At 48.0% G+C, this 16,528-nt stretch overlaps 1 protein-coding gene across 2 annotated transcripts in view; it reads left to right on the top strand.

Moving 5' to 3' along the window:
• mta1 (metastasis associated 1) overlaps positions 1–16,528 on the top strand; it is a 169,589-nt gene that overhangs the window by 126,941 nt on the left and 26,120 nt on the right. Inside the window, exons 16-19 of one of the 2 annotated variants that reach the window (XM_063053040.1) lie at positions 1,472–1,618; positions 3,596–3,631; positions 5,024–5,055; positions 5,443–5,499. In XM_063053040.1, coding sequence (XP_062909110.1) covers positions 1,472–1,618; positions 3,596–3,631; positions 5,024–5,055; positions 5,443–5,499 — 272 coding nt within the window. The remainder of the gene's footprint in view (positions 1–1,471; positions 1,619–3,595; positions 3,632–5,023; positions 5,056–5,442; positions 5,500–16,528) is intronic. The other variant, XM_063053050.1, reaches the window with a different exon arrangement.

Raw genomic sequence — 16,528 nt, 5'->3', positions numbered from 1 at the left:
GGACCACTCTCAGACATCCCACCCTGCAAAAACGCATTTCAGGGAGGTAGCATGATCAATTTGCAGGAGACTCCTGGAACTTCCGGGAGAGGTGGGATGTCTGCAATAGAGTAGCTCCTTAGCAGCTGGCCAGCTAGTTTAAATAACGTTAGCTATGCTAATGAACAAATGACACCTGTTAAACTCACCTCAACATATCTTTTACAGTCTTAACCCACCATGGACAATAGAAAAGTCACTGTTGCAAACACTGCAGCGAGCAACACTGTCATTATTTTGACCCCTATTAGGCAGGGGTACACTTTAGTGCAGTCTGGGGTGACGTACGTTTTATATTTTCTTTTTTTGGAACACTCTGCCACTCTGACTTTTTTTGGAACTCCCTCGCTCTCTCTCTCACTCGCGCTCGCTCTCTTGCTCTCCTGCTCTTGCTCTCGCTCTCTCTCGCGGTCGCTCACACTCGCGCTCGCTCTCCTGCTCTTGCTCTCGCTCTCTCTCGCAGTTGCACTCACTCGCGGTCGCTCTCTCGCGGTCACTCTCACTCGCGGTCACTCTCTCGCGGTCACTCTCACTCGCGCTTGCTCTCTCGCGCTCGCTCTCGCTCTTGCTCGCACTCTCTCGCGGTTGCACTCACTCGCAGTCGCTCTCTCGCGGTTACTCTCGCTCTCTCGCTCTCCTGCTCTTGCTCTCGCTCTCTCTCGCGGTCGCTCTCACTCTCGCTCTCTCTCTCACGGTCACTCTCACTCGCGGTCGCTTTCTCTCTCGCTCTCCTGCTCTTGCTCTCGCTCTCTCTCGCGGTCGCTCTCACTCGCGGTCGCTCTCTCGCGGTCACTCTCACTCGCGCTTGCTCTCTCGCTCTTTCTCGCGCATTCTCTCACACTCGCTCTCAAAAAAAATCAATTTCCGGGACATCGTATATAATTTGCGGGCATCAGGGAGCCACTACTAATATGCGGGAGACTCCCGGAAGTTCCGGGAGAGGTGGGATGTCTGCACTCTTTGTCTGACCTCTACCCTTTGACCTGTTTGACATGAGTGACCCGGCCAAGAGCCAAAGCGTGAAGCCCTGGCTCCAGCCAGTGTAGCTCTCCAGGTCACTGAGGCATGCAAGCCTCCACACCACAATAAGGTTGTGGTCCTCTTGGAGTTTTGCTGGTTCTGAAGCACTTTTAATTAACCTTAGGTTATGATGCATGTCATGTACAGCTACTGCAGAAGATATGAAAAGGTGTGTTCCTGGGTAAACATTTTGTGCATCGATAGGGCTGGACAAAATGTTAACATAGGAATATGTCAATATGCAGAGAGTTACACACTATTCCTGAAATCAGAAATTTCTTTTGAAATTGAGGGCAAGTACCCCAAACAATTGCTAGGGTTCTTGCAAACATTGATATATCAAATGCTCCAAAGGGGAGGAATTGGGTTTTGTTCTTTGTATCCTGACATTAATCTCCTTCTTTATTCACAGAAGCTCATCCATGCCCGAAACAGGAGCGTGCTCAGGCTAGTCTGCACATCAGCAACGTGACGCCTGCCAAGATGATGCCCATCTTAAACCACAGCTCTCCCACTATTCTGGGCAAGCGTAGCTACGAGCTGCACAATGATACCAATGGTCAGTGTCTCAGAGCTGGCAGTCTGGTTTCTGGATCACTTTGCGAAATGCATGCCTATGTATTTGTTAATTTCGGTCAGGGCTACTAGTAGAGTCTGGACACGTTTCTCCCCTCTTCTCAAAGTGCAGACTCCTGCAGGATAGAGTTTCCACATTGTCAACTGAAAACAGTGCAGAACAAAGCCTCACTGGGTCCACTGGATAAACTGGAACTATGGGCCTGGGAGACTCAGGGGCTGGAGTTGCCAGTTCTGTAAATGGTGGGTGGCATTGTCAGCAGAGCAACTTCCTTACAGCTCCAGTGAACCAGATTCAATCCTCGCCCCTGGTGCTGTCTGTGTGGAGTTTGCATGTCCTCCCTATGACATCTGCCTAGTTGCTTTTTCCCACATCCCAAAGCTGTATGGATCGGTGGACTAACTGGCCACTGTAATCTGCCCCTGGTGTGCAGGTGAGTGATAGGGGGAGGAGGTGATGGACGTGTGGGAAGAATGAAGGATGAGTGTAAGTGGATGACTGGATGGTCAGCACAGACCCAATGGGCTGAACGACTTGATTCCTCTCTCGCACTCGGTTGTGTTTTTCATGATATTGTTGCGCAAGTATCAGCGCAGAATTACGTGTGGCTTCACTTCTCCCTTCCCAGCAACCAATCAAGAAGCTCCTTCCAATATTATATTGAATGGCACTTCACTGCAATCGAACTCTGTGTGATGCCTTTTAAAATCCATTTGTGATGAGTCTTTTTGTTCTGAAATGTCTGTTTGAGTTGATGGTTGTGTATGAGAGAGAATAAGATGGAGAACAGCAGGGGAATAGAGTGGAAATGGGATTACTCTGCTGGGAGCTGGCATAGATTCAATGGGCCAAAAGGGTTTCTTCTGTCTTCGTAATAATTAGGAATGCTCCCAGCTGGCAGGATGAGTGCGTTTTCAACTGCATTCAAACGGTTCAGCGTCATCCAAGACAAAGCAACCCAATCCATCTGACTGGAACTTCAGCCCTCTACCCACGACATCAATTCTCTCCACTACACAGCGTCAATCACCATCTGCAGAATGCACTGCATTTCCTTTAGACTCTCAAATATACTTAACAAACCGTCTCGAAGGACATAGCTAATAGATGGATAGAAGTGCCACCTTTCGCAGGTTTCCCTTGCAAAGCACCTACCATCCTGCCTTGACGATATATCATTGTCTACAGTTGTGTTCCCCAGGCTTCAAGCTGTTCGTAACCGGAACTGTTTGCAATTTGGAAGTGTGGCGCCTGGCAGAGGCGGCCTGCGGCCCCGCAGCAGCTGGCAAATCTGTCCCCTGCCGTCTCCCACAGTCGCTCATATGTAAGGGGATGCACAGTACGTAAGTCGGGTGGAGAGTACTTGTAAATCTATATAGGGGGATCCACCCCTTGCCCAGAGGATCAGTGGAGGGAAGTGCAGAACTTGGGGTCTAGATTGTTGAAGCTGCAGTTGCCAGTCAGAGGCGTGTGAAAGGCCAGGAGAAAGACGAGATAGGGTGGGTGTTACTGGAGAAGAGGAGCGAGGAAACCTGGGTTGGGAAAAAGACATGAGAATTTCCAGGAGGCAGCTGAGTTGCTTCACCAAGCCTGATCTTTGCATTTGGCTATCCAGTGATATTTGGCAGGACGGGAAACTATGCAAACAAGTAAATTAATTTTCACTGTGAGAAGCTTCACATTTTGCTGCTGTACAACACTTGACACCAGCCTGTGCTACTTTACTGATGGTGTGTGTGTGTGTGCGTGAGACTTTGTCTCTAACATTGCCACAAGCTGCCCTTGGCAATGTTGTGAACCTGTTTCATTCTGCTCATTCTGAATTGGAATTCAGATCTTGTGAACTTCCAAAGCTGCAACACCAAGATTAACTATTGCAAGATTCAGGTTCCTCAGTTTGTAGGTAACATTCTGTTAATGATTTGAGTCATTGATCATTTCTCTTCTGTCTTTTCCCAGGGAATATGAAGAAACGCTTCCTGATGCCTTATAAGGGTAAGACTGCAGTAAAACGATGTCAATTTGCTCTTATTTTTTAGATCTTTATTATGCTTCTGTGTGTGTTTCTGTCATTTTCATTCCCTATAACTACATTTATTCCCCTTCTTTCTCATTTTCTTCTTCTTATCAATTCATTTGACTATATCTTGCATAAATGTGCCTGTGTTAGTGTCACCTTGTACTTGTGCATCTCCTAACCTGTCCATTTATCTAGATCATGGACCCCTTGCTTAATGGCATTGGTCCATGGCATAAAAAGAGGTTGGAAGCCCCTGCTCCAGATCTACTTTCCTTTCATCTTTCTGCAGTAGTAAGTCTGTCTTTCCCTTTATGTCTGGATGCCACTTCACATACCCCAATACAGGATACAGGTTCCTGCAAGTGAACCAACAATCTGCAAGTCATACCACTCCCACAGTACAGCTCCCACATACAGATGCCTCTGTGTGTAATAGAAATTCACCCTAACAGAATTCACAAATCAGTACCCAAAAAATTGTGATACAGAGTAAACAGAACATAAAACATAGAAATCTACAGCACATTACAGGCCCTTCAGCCCACAACGTTGTGCTAGCCATGTAACCCACTGTAGAAACTGTCTAGAATTTCCCTACCACACAGCCCTCTATTTTCCTAAGCTCTATGTACCTATCTAAGAGTCTCTTAAAAGACCCTATTGTATCACCTCTACCACCATCGCTGGCAGTGCATTCCATACACCCACCACTCTTGTGTGAAAAACTCGCCTCTGATGTATTTAGCTGAACTGCGGCTGTGAAAGGTCTGTCCAATTACTGATACTTATTCCCGCTGTGATTAAATTGAGTTTACTTCCAGTGCTTTATGTGTAGCAACAGATTAATCTCAGCATTAGTAAGAGATGATAGGATTAAGTTTACTGGGACTGGTTATATGAACTTGAACTTGTTAGCGATCTTCTGAGTTTAGTAGATTGGTTCTATCCTGATGAAGCTTGGAAGAAAGTTTACCTCACGTGAGTGATGGAAACCTGGAATTCTGCTCTGAAAGACCAAAACTGTTGTGGTCAATGCCCACAGTGTAAATGGCACTGTCAGCTAAGTTAAGGGAACATTGGCACACATCAGTCATAATCTAATTGAGGGGATGAATGACCTTCTCCAATCTATCAACAGGTAATTCAAACAGTACTGAGAGAATAGGCCTTGGCGTGTAGCAGTGCTGATCTAGGGTTCCTTAATGTTGGAATTTCACACTCAAAAGGTTGTCGTACCTTCATTGTTGGCTGGAGTGGACGTAGCATCCTTTCAACAGGTTTTGATTCACATGGAGGGAATATTCTATTGGTGCTGTAGAGGAGATAACTGTCAGTCTCATGTTAATAGTTTCTTCTGCTTTTTGCAGGTATGATGAACCACACACAAGGGAGACAGATGGTAAGGGACTTTAATTTTGAAAGCTGTTAAATGTGGTGGGTTGCATTTTCCTCTAATTTGCTGCCAATTTAAATGAGAAAGTTTCACACTGATAGTGAAGTGATACTCAGGCCTTGCATAAGTGGTCCTCCCGACTGGGGTGGGCAGCCCAGTCCTGATTGAAGTATACAAAGATATGGAGGGGCTTATAAGGAATGGACAGTGAGGAGACTTCTCCCTATTGCAGAGCTGTCTGTAACCAAAAGGCTAACCCTAACCCTAACCTTAAGATGAGGGGGCAGACATTCAGAGGAATTTTAGTCACCCAAGAGGTATCTGAAATGTAGAATGCACTGCCCGAGCGCCTGGTGAACAGGGGTAATCCTGGTGTGTTTATGAACTGTCCAGATAAGCGCTCGAAATGGCAAGCCACCAAGGACTGCAGACGAAGTGCTGGTGCATAGGGTGAGTGTGATGGGGTGCTTTGTGGTTAACATGGGGCTGTTTATGTGGTGTGAGGCTCAATGACTCTGACATAATGTACTGTACTGGAAGAGGAACCTGTGCATTGGATTGGAGCAGTGCCCGTTCATCGGGCGGCGGCGGGGGGTGGTGGGTGGGGAGCCTGGCCTGGATCTCCAACACAGCCGCCACAATCTTAGGTTGGGCTTGAGGCCCTCTGGTGCTGCAGGGGAGAGGAGATAGCTTTGCTGGCCATGTCCTGTTCTTGGAATACCCACAAATAACAATGTTTTAACTCATTCCCGGCATGTGAACCTTGTGAGAACACGAGCCTTTGTTTTTCGTTCCTATAGTAGTGACGATGAGTTGATTTTTTTGAATAATTTTGTGGTTAAAGGATGCCCACTGAACTGCTAGGTTCAGTGTTTTGACTTAGTGATGGTAATGAAACGGTGATCCGTTTCCATGTCTACGTGGTGTACTGTGCATCTCAGGAGTGATCTGTATGCAGCGATGACTCCCCTGCATATTTCCTCACAATTTGTTAAAGCTGCAGATTTAGCTGGCGGTGTTGCTGAAGTCTTGGCAAATTGCTACAGGTGCATTGCACAGATGCTCCGTGCATTGGTGAGATGCTGGTTGGTGATTCACTTCGCCCCGAAAGGAATCAAACTCACTCAGTGTTTTTTAGGAGCACATTCTCATCTATGGAGAATATCCTGTCCCAGTCACGACTTCAAAGACCAACATTATTTGCCTTATAAACGTTCATGTATTTAACGTTAGAAGTATGGATATTGAATAAAATGTGCATAAATACATAAATATCTGCATGTATTGACAATGTAAACAGCATTTTAAAAAGTGGTTTAAAGTGTTTACAATGCAGTGATGGGGGTAACAGGTGGAGAGGGGTGGGGGGAGTCTAACAATGGTTGATCAGATTAACTGCTGGGGGAAGAAATTTTTAAGATGCCCTGAAGCTTTTATTTTAAAAGCCCAATGGTGCCTTTCCAGAGGGGAGCTTTTGGAAAAGGCAGTTTGCTGAATGGGTAATGTCCGCAATGATTTTTCTGCCGGCTTGTTTGTCCCAGACACATACAGTCCAAGGCCTGCAGTGATGGTCAACTGAAGCCAATAACGTTCTCTGCTGCCCTGACAGCACGTTGTACCAAACCATACAGAAATGGCTGATGTGGGGATGCTCTCTGTCATGGCAGTGTAAAATTGCACCTAGATATATAAAATGGAATTTCGCCAACTGTTGCAAGAAGTAGAGTCTCTGCTGAGCTTTTTTGTTAATGATGGAGATATAGTTATCCTACGTGAGGTCCTGTGAAATAGTGATATGCATGAATCTGAATGTTGAACTAACTGATGAGTGGGTGGAGAAGAGACACACTCTCCTGAAGCTGATATGCATCTCCAGAGTTTTGAGGGAATTCAGCTCCAAGTTGTTGTGATTGCATCAGGACGCCAGCTTCTTTGCTCCCTGGTTGTCGCCACTCGTGATTGTCCTATGACAGTGGTGTTGTCCACGTACTGTATCTGTTTAACTGATTTGCAGATGATGGGATGGATTTGGGAAATCAGGAGATGAGCCATTGAATGTAGAATACCTAAGACAATGATCCGTACTAAAAACCATGAGGCTGATCCTGTTAAATATCTGATTAATGGTGGCCTTCCCCTCTCCAACGAAGAAGTTTGTTGATGGTGGCAGCCCTATTGAATGCCAGTGGGAGATGGTTAGATTTTCCCTGCTGGACGTGATCACTGCCTCACACTTGACATGCCACATCGCATTCTCAGCCCCAGCTTGAGATCTTGTCCGCCTCTTGCTGTGTGTTATGATTTTTATTCATTTGGTTTTGCTTTGGTCTCTGTGAAAGGGGAAATTTCTATTTTTAGGGCGTTGTCACTTGTTTCTGCTTCCTCATTCTGTTCCCTTAACCCAGTTACCTTTTAGGTATCAGGCCTGACCCAGTAGAGAACTCCCAGTGAGTCATAAAGACAAAGGTTTCAGTCCAGCTAAAAATATTTAGGCTGTTACATCAGTGCAGTGTGTGGAATACCAAAGACACTGTCTTTCAGATGAGGTTAATATGCCAGTTTGGAGCCTTTGCTCGAAAAGATGCCATGACCTATTAAAGAACAGTGTGCACCTCCATTGATTTGTTACCTCACCACTTACTTCATCGCTTTGAGAACTTGATGCACATTGCGACAGTAACTACATTTGGAAAGTATTTTATTCAGTGTGAAACTGTTGGAGTCACAGAATACTGCAGCACAGTTACAGGCCCTTCAGCCCATCAAGTCCATGCCAAGCCATTAATCTGTCTAGTCCCATCGACCTGCGTTGGGACCATAGCCCTCCATGCCCCTCCCATCCATATCCTTCTCCAAACTTCCCTTAAATGTTGAATTCGAGCCCACATTTACCACTTCCGTTGACAGCTCATTACACACTGTCTGAGTAAAGAAGTTTCCCCTCGCCCTTTCACCCTTAACACACGACCTCTAGTTGTAGTCCCACCCAACCTCAGTGGAAAAAGCCTGCTTGCATTTATCCTGTCTATACCCCTCATAATTTTGTCAACCTCTATCAAATCTCCCCTCAATCTGATAGGTTCTAGGGAATCAACTCCTAACCTATTCAGCCTTCCCCTACAACTCAGATCCTCAAGTCCTGGCAACACCCTCAAAAATTTTCTCTGCACTCTTTCAATCTTACTTACATCTTTCCATAGATAGGTGACCAAAAATGGACACAGTACTCCAAATTAGACCTCACCAATATCTTATGCAATTTCAACATAATATCCTAACTCCTGTACTCAGTACATTGATTTATGAAGGGCAATGTGCCAAAAGCTTTCTTTACGACCCTATCTACCTGTGACACTGTTTTCAAGGAATTTCTGTTTTCATAGATTCCTCCATTCTACCACACTTCACTGTGCCCCACCACTCACTGTGTAAGGTCTACCCTATCTGGTCCATCCAAAGTGCAGCACCTCACACTTGCCTGCATTAAATTCCATCTGCCACCTTTCCAGCTGGTCTAGATCCAGCTGCAAGCTTCGATAGTCTTCCTCGCCGTCCATTGCACCCCCAATCTTGGTGTCATTCGCAAATTTATTGTTCTAGTTTACCACATTGTGATCCAGATCATTGATTTAAATAAGAATCAACTATGAATTAGATCATGTAGCACTTCTGGGCCAGAATTTGGACAAATCCAAGAGGCATTGTATCAACTGTAGACTTTCACCTGGTAATACCTTTTTAAGTTATTATTCGGCTAAGATAACTAACCTGTATCAGGTGAAAGACGTTATTAAATCACAAACGGTGGAAGAGATGGATCTTTGCCACAAAGGGCCACCGTCACACAAATAACAAGGTGGCTTTTTTTTTTGTTTAAAACCCTGTTTATTTAAAAAAGATATGAATGACAAAGGGCTGATTTCTTCCATTAATTCTCATGATTTACAGCTGCATCCGATAAAAACAAAGTGAAGTCTAAAATCTTGCAGTGAGATTATATAATTATCTATAGTTTGAAGCCAGCAACTAATTTTTTGCATGCATGTGTCACAGACTGGGCTGTCTGAAATCGGAAATTACTCTTTTCATCTGGAAGGTTCCAGGCAATCTGGAAGCGAAAGCATTCTGTTTACGAATGCCCGTAAATGTACTTGCTTCTCCGTGTGTATCTGTGTTTATCTTTGTAAAATGAAGGTGCTGCCTGACCTGCTGAATTCCACCAAGAGCTTGTTTTCACTTTGGTTTCATAAATCTGTCAGGAAACAAGGTTATCCTTGGAGGCGCATCCCTGGCCATTTCCCAAGTTTGGTATGTTGGTGTAACCTTTGGTGGGTTGTAAGATGTATTCTGAGATTGAGGAGGGTGGGGTGAGTATTTGCACGCTGGTATGAAATTGAGGGAGTTCTACGAGCACGACAAATGGTGTGATGAAGAGTCTCGGCCCAAAACGCCAACTACCTATTCATCTCTGTAGGCGCTGCCTGACCTGCTGAGTTCCTCCAGCATTTTGTGTGTGTTGCTCAGTTTTCCAACATCTGCAGACTTTCTCATGTTTATGAACATTGTGTTTGACACCGGGTGGGCTTTGGAGTGGGCACTGTGTTACGTCTGTTAACGTTGTGTGATAATCATTCGAATTTGCCTAATATAGGTTAATGAGGAAACTCTGAAATGAATAACGTCTAAACCTACTAGACTACAAGCTTCTGATGGTACAGGTGTAGTGCACTTATTTAACGCATTGCTTGTGGTCGCTACTACAATTCATGCCACAATGAAAGCAATTTGATATTTGTAGCACACAGAAGTCACATGCTGGAGAGCCAGATGTTGTGTCCAAACAATATTGTATAACTACATTTGCCAGAGTCGAGGAGGTGAGCCCAGAAGCATACGGACTTGCACGTACTGCGAGCTTCCCCAGACCTCTATCGACCATGTGCCTGTGAGCTCCGAATCTGAATTTCACCAGCCACATGGGTCCAGTACAAGCAGCAGGCATCTGCGATTCTACCAGGGAGTCAGGACCCCTGCGTTCTGCAGTAGAATTGGCTTGTGCCTCCAAGACAAGTCAAAGACTGGCCGTTGCCCTCTGAGGATAATTTCATCACATGACTCAGAAACCCAGACTCCAAGACAACAATAGGAGTTACCTGCCACATGGAACACTACACGTCATTCCTCTGGAACCTTATCCAAGCCAACTGACCCTGCATTGCTTTGAAGCCCTGAAAAACTCATCTGAATGGTGATTAAGAGAAGTATGAGGAGGAAGAAGAACTCACAGCGTAGTCAGCCCTGTCCTTCTGCTCTCAAATGCTTAGAGGATAGTATCAGGATGGCAACTTACAGTTCAACAAAGGGTCAACAGCACCTCCCTTTTTCCTGTTGTGAAGTGTTGGTGGCAGCATGGTGGTTAATGACCACTAATACAGCGCCAACGACCTGGGTTCAATTCCCACTGCTGCCTGTAAGGTGTTCCTGCATTCTCCCTGTGACCGTGTGGGTTTCCTCCGGGTGCTCCGGTTTCCTCCCACATTCAAAAGATGTTCGGGTGAGTAGGTTAATCGGTCACCTGGGTGTAAATGGGCGGCGCAGGCTAGTTAGGCCTGAAGAGACTGTCGCCATGCCGTATGGATAAATAGAATTTAAAAATAGAATTATATCATGTGCTTTCTGACAACACAAAATAAAACTTACGCTCTAGTCCAATTTTGTTGCTGTACTCGTTGTGTAATGTAGACGGAGTTAAACAAGTTAGTCGCAGAGCCTAACCACGGTTGTCTTTGTTGATCCAAGTGCTGAGATGAAGGTGAACTGCTGACCTTCAGTGGGTAAGACAAACTGACCTTGGCAGCCGGGGCAGCTGCATCGTCTCTCAAGTGGGCTGCAGCAGTCCGCCACGGTTGCCGATGCTCACAGCGGACGCGGTATTCCTGGCGTCGATCCACCCGCGTCCTGCAGGTTTTGATTACTGGATCCATTATCACTCTGCTAGAATGACGGCCTTACAGTCCTACGTGTTCATTAGCATGCATTGGGTGCGCTGCAGACCCCGGAGGGTGAGAGCCTGTTGTAACACTGCCCTTCAGCGGAGGAGTCGTCCTCGAGCACTGACACACACCTCACTGGTTCACTTCTCCTTCTCCTTATAATCTTGGTAAACCTCTTCTGTACCCCCTCCAAAAACATCCTTCCAATAGTGGGGCTACCAGAGTCGACTGCTTGGTGTGGTGGGGCGGGTGTTGGAGGGGATCTGGCTTTCAGGGGTCATTTGACACACTGTCTCTGTACCTGTATTTACCTGTCCAACTTTACCTGATCCAGGTGACCTTGCCAGCGCAGCAAAGCCTCGCGGCCAAGTGCAGCACAGCGTAAAGCCGGCCCTCCAGAAAGCTTTAGCAAATGGAGCTAAGGGGCGGCACATAAATTCTGTCAACAGCTTTGATAGAAAGTTAACAGTTTCTGAATGTTGTTGGATGTTTGCTCAGCATTACTTTAGCCCTTCACCTTGGTCTGTATTCTTCATCATTGAAATGCTTATCTGACTCACATTTGAATTTGTAGGTAGCCTTCCCTACAAAAAACTGGCACTTGTACTATCTGCTGCAGTTGGGAAGAACTCAACTCATTCAATTCAATCTCCTACCCTGACGACTGAGGTGCACACGGTGCCCACGTCTGAGGTGCACGCAGTGTCTGCATCTGTATATGAATGCGACAGTATATATATCAGTGTAGATATTGTGTAACATTGCCAATGTATAGAGGGATATAGATCTCTCTACACATAAATTCTCTGCACATATGGGCAGAGAAACAGCAAGTGAGGCATGTTGCCTTTCAGGAGATCAAATGCAAAAGGCCACTGTGCTGTTAAAGGCAAAACCCTTAACAGCACTGAAAATCAGAGGGATTTTGCTGTCCAAGTCCATAGCTCCCTGAAAGCTGAAATGGCAGTAAAGAAGGTAGCTGGCATACTTGTAGTCGAGGCACTTGAGTCAGGAAGTTAGGTTGTAGCGTTTTAAAACTCTGGTTGGGCCCCATCTGGAGTATTGCATTCAGTTCTGGTTGCCTTGCTGTGGGGAGGATGTGCAGGCCTGGAGGAAGTGCAGAAAAGGCTCACTAGGATGCTGTCTGGATCAGAGGGCGTGGGGTGGAAGGAGAGGGCGTGGGGTGGAAGGGCAGGGCGTGGGGTGGAAGGAGAGGGCGTGGGGTGGAAGGGCAGGGCGTGGGGTGGAAGGAGAGGGCGTGGGGTGGAAGGGCAGGGCGTGGGGTGGAAGGACAGGGCGTGGGGTGGAAGGAGAAGGTGTGGGGTGGAAGGAGAGGGCGTCGGGTGGAAGGAGAGGGCGTGGGGTGGAAGGAGAGGGCTTGGGGTGGAAGGGCAGGGCGTGGGGTGGAAGGAGATGGCGTGGGGTGGAAGGAGAGGGCATGGGGTGGAAGGGCAGGGCGTGGGGTGGAAGGGCAGGGCGTGGGGTGGAAGGAGAGGGCGTGGGGTGGAAGGAGAGGGCGTGGGGTGGAAGGGCAGGGCGTGGGGTGGAAGGAGAGGGCGTGGGGTGGAAGGACAGGGCGTGGGGTGGAAGGAGAGGGCGTGGGGTGGAAGGGCAGGGCGTGGGGTGGAAGGAGAGGGCGTGGGGTGGAAGGGCAGGGCGTGGGGTGGAAGGAGAGGGCGTGGGGTGGAAGGGCAGGGCGTGGGGTGGAAGGAGAGGGCGTGGGGTGGAAGGACAGGGCGTGGGGTGGAAGGAGAGGGCGTGTGGTGGAAGGGCAGGGCGTGGGGTGGAAGGAGAGGGTGTGGGGTGGAAGGGCAGGGCGTGGGGTGGAAGGAGAGGGCGTGGGGTGGAAGGGCAGGGCGTGGGGTGGAAGGGCAGGGAGTGGGGTGGAAGGGCAGGGCGTGGGGTGGAAGGAGAGGGCGTGGGGTGGAAGGGCAGGGCGTGGGGTGGAAGGAGAGGGCGTGGGGTGGAAGGGCAGGGCGTGGGGTGGAAGGAGAGGGCGTGGGGTGGAAGGGCAGGGCGTGGGGTGGAAGGAGAGGGCGTGGGGTGGAAGGGCAGGGTGTGGGGTGGAAGGAGAGGGCGTGGGGTGGAAGGAGAGGGCGTGGGGTGGAAGGGCAGGGCGTGGGGTGGAAGGTCAGGGCGTGGGGTGGAAGGGCAGGGCGTGGGGTGGAAGGAGGGCGTGGGGTGGAAGGGCAGTGCGTGGGGTGGAAGGGCAGGGCGTAGGGTGGAAGGGCAGGGCGTGGGGTGGAAGGAGAGGGCGTGGGGTGGAAGGGCAGGGCGTGGGGTGGAAGGGCAGGGCGTGGGGTGGAAGGAGAGGGCGTGGGGTGGAAGGGCAGGGCGTGGGGTGGAAGGGCAGGGCGTGGGGTGGAAGGAGAGGGCGTGGGGTGGAAGGGCAGGGCGTGGGGTGGAAGGAGAGGGCGTGGGGTGGAAGGAGAGGGCGTGGGGTGGAAGGGCAGGGCGTGGGGTGGAAGGGCAGGGTGTGGGGTGGAAGGGCAGGGCGTGGGGTGGAAGGAGAGAGCGTGGGGTGGAAGGGCAGGGCGTGGGGTGGAAGGAGAGGGCGTGGGGTGGAAGGACAGGGCGTGGGGTGGAAGGAGAGGGCGTGGGGTGGAAGGGCAGGGCGTGGGATGGAAGGGCAGGGCGTGGGGTGGAAGGGCAGGGCGTGGGGTGGAAGGAGAGGGCGTGGGGTGGAAGAACAGGTTGGGCACACTTGGGCTGTTCCCTCTGAAGTGGTGGAGGCTGAGGGGAGATGTGAAGGTTCTTTCAAGCTGTGAGAGGCATAGGTAGAGTAGACAGCTGGTATCTTTATCCCAGTGTTGAAATTTTGTAATTTGAGAGGGCTTTCACTTAAGATGCCAGAGAGCGAATTGAAAGGGAAGTGCAGAGCAGGTTTTTTTACACAGAGATTGCTGAGTGCCTGGGTGGTGGTGGATGCCGATGGAAGAGAGGCTACGAGATGGGTACGTGTATGTGCAGAGAATGGAGGGTTAGGGACCACATGCAGGCAGAAGGGGTTAGTTTAATTAGTTTGGCACATCATGAGCTGAAGGGCCTATGTCTGAAAGAGGTAAGAGGTTCCTGATCTTCCCAGTAAGACCTACATGTCTGAGTTTCCAGGGAAGGGATGAGATAGAGGAGGATTTGGGATAGAAAGAATTCTTCCTCAGCACAGTACAAATATGGGGAAGCAAAACTGGGCAGCTTAGGGTTTGGAGAATTTAAAAAACTGATATTCGGACGTCAGTAGACTAAGCTGGTGTAAGTAACTCTGAGAAATAAAAGATATTGTAACAGGAAAGGATGACAATTATCCCACGTTTCCTAAGACAGCATCTGGTTTCACCCTGTGGTATGGTGTTGGTAAACTGTAGTTGAATCTGATGAATTATATAAAGGACAATGAATTTCAGAGGGATTCCATGATATTCAGAAAAACTGTGGATGTCAGCAGAATCTAGATAAGGTCAGGAAATTTGAGCGAATCTAGGTGGAATGTGATGAATGTACCGTGCTCTGTTTCTGCTCTGAATACCACCCCAAAGGGTGAAAAAAGATCCATTTGGAATTTGAGACTCTGGTACAGTTGAAATTGTAACCGGAGTCTGCTTTAACCAAAGAAAGGAAAATTAAAGTGGATAAATCCCTGGGACCTGACAGGGTATTCCCTCGGACCTTGAAGGAGACTAGTGTTGAAATTGCGGGGGCCCTGGCAGAAATATTTAAAATGACGCTGTCTACGGGTGAGGTGCCGGAGGATTGGAGAGAGGCTCATGTTGTTCCATTGTTTAAAAAAGGATTGAAAAGTAATCCGGGAAATTATAGGCCGGTAAGTTTAACGTCGGTAGTAGGTAAGTTATTGGAGGGAGTACTAAGACACAGGATCTACAAGCATTTGGATAGACAGGGACTTATTAGGGAGAGTCAACATGGCTTTGTGCGTGGTAGGTCATGTTTGACCAATCTATTGGAGTTTTTCGAGGAGGTTACCAGGAAAGTGGATGAAGGGAAGGCAGTGGATATTGTCTACATGGACTTCAGTAAGGCCTTTGACAAGGTCCCGCATGGGAGGTTAGTTAGGAAAATTTAGTCGCTAGGTATACATGGAGAGGTGGTAAATTAGATTAGAGATTGGCTCAATGGAAGAAGCCAGAGAGTGGTAGTGGAGGATTGCTTCTCTGAGTGGAGGCCTGTGAGTAGTGGTGTGCCACAGGGATCAGTGCTGGGTCTATTGTTATTTGTCATCTATATCAATGATCTGGATGATAATGTGGTAAATTGGATCAGCAAATTTGCTGATGATACAAAGATTGGCGGTGTAGTAGACAGTGAGGAAGGTTTTCAGAGCCTGCAGAGGGAATTGGACCAGCTGGAAAAATGGGCTGAAAAATGGCAGATGGAGTTTAATACAGACAAGTGTGAGGTATTGCACATTGGAAGGACAAACCAAGGTAGAACATCCAGGGTTAATGGTAAGGCACTGAGGAGTGCAGTGGAACAGAGGAATATGGGAATACAGATACAAAATTCCCTAAAAGTGGCGTCACAGGTAGATAGGGTCGTAAAGAGAGCTTTTGGTACATTGGCCTTTATTAATCAAAGTATTGAGTATAAGAGCTGGAATGTTATGATGAAGTTGTATAAGGCATTGGTGAGGCCGAATCTGGAGTATTGTGTTCAGTTTTGGTCACCAAATTACAGGAAGGATATAAATAAGGTTGAAAGAGTGCAGAGAAGGTTTACAAGGATGTTGCTGGGACATGAGAAACTCAGTTACAGAGAAAGGTTGAATAGGTTAGGACTTTATTCCCTGGAGCGTAGAAGAATGAAGGGAGATTTGATAGAGGTATATAAAATTATGATGGGTATAGATAGAGTGAATGCAAGCAGACTTTTTCCACTGAGGCAAGGGGAGAAAAAAACCAGAGGACATGTGAGTCGACTGGGGTGATATACTGCGTCCGGTGCTCCCGATGTGGCCTTTTATATATTGGTGAGACCCGACGCAGACTGGGAGACCGCTTTGCTGAACATCTACGCTCTGTCCGCCAGAGAAAGCAGGATCTCCCAGTGGCCACACATTTTAATTCCACATCCCATTCCCATTCTGACATGTCTATCCACGGCCTCCTCTACTGTAAAGATGAAGCCACACTCAGGTTGGAGGAACAACACCTTATATTCCGTCTGGGTAGCCTCCAACCTGATGGCATGAACATTGACTTCTCTAACTTCCGCTAGGCCCCACCTCCCCCTCGTACCCCAGCTGTTACTCATTTTTATGCACACATTCTTTCTTTCACTCTCCTTTTTCTCCCTCTGTCCCTCTGAATATAGCTCTTGCCCATCCTCTGGGTCACCCCCCCCCTTGTCTTTCTTCCCGGACCTCCTGTCCCATGATCCTCTCGTATCCCCTTTTGCCTATCACCTGTCCAGCTCTCGGCTCTATCCCTCCCCCTCCTGTCTTCTCCTATCATTTTGCATCTCCCCCTCCC

Source organism: Mobula hypostoma, chromosome 1 (assembly GCF_963921235.1).
Source record: "Mobula hypostoma chromosome 1, sMobHyp1.1, whole genome shotgun sequence".
In the NCBI taxonomy this organism is placed as follows: domain Eukaryota; kingdom Metazoa; phylum Chordata; class Chondrichthyes; order Myliobatiformes; family Myliobatidae; genus Mobula; species Mobula hypostoma.
The sequence above is the reverse complement of the archived record's forward strand: the minus strand, read 5'-3'. Positions and strand labels throughout refer to the sequence as shown.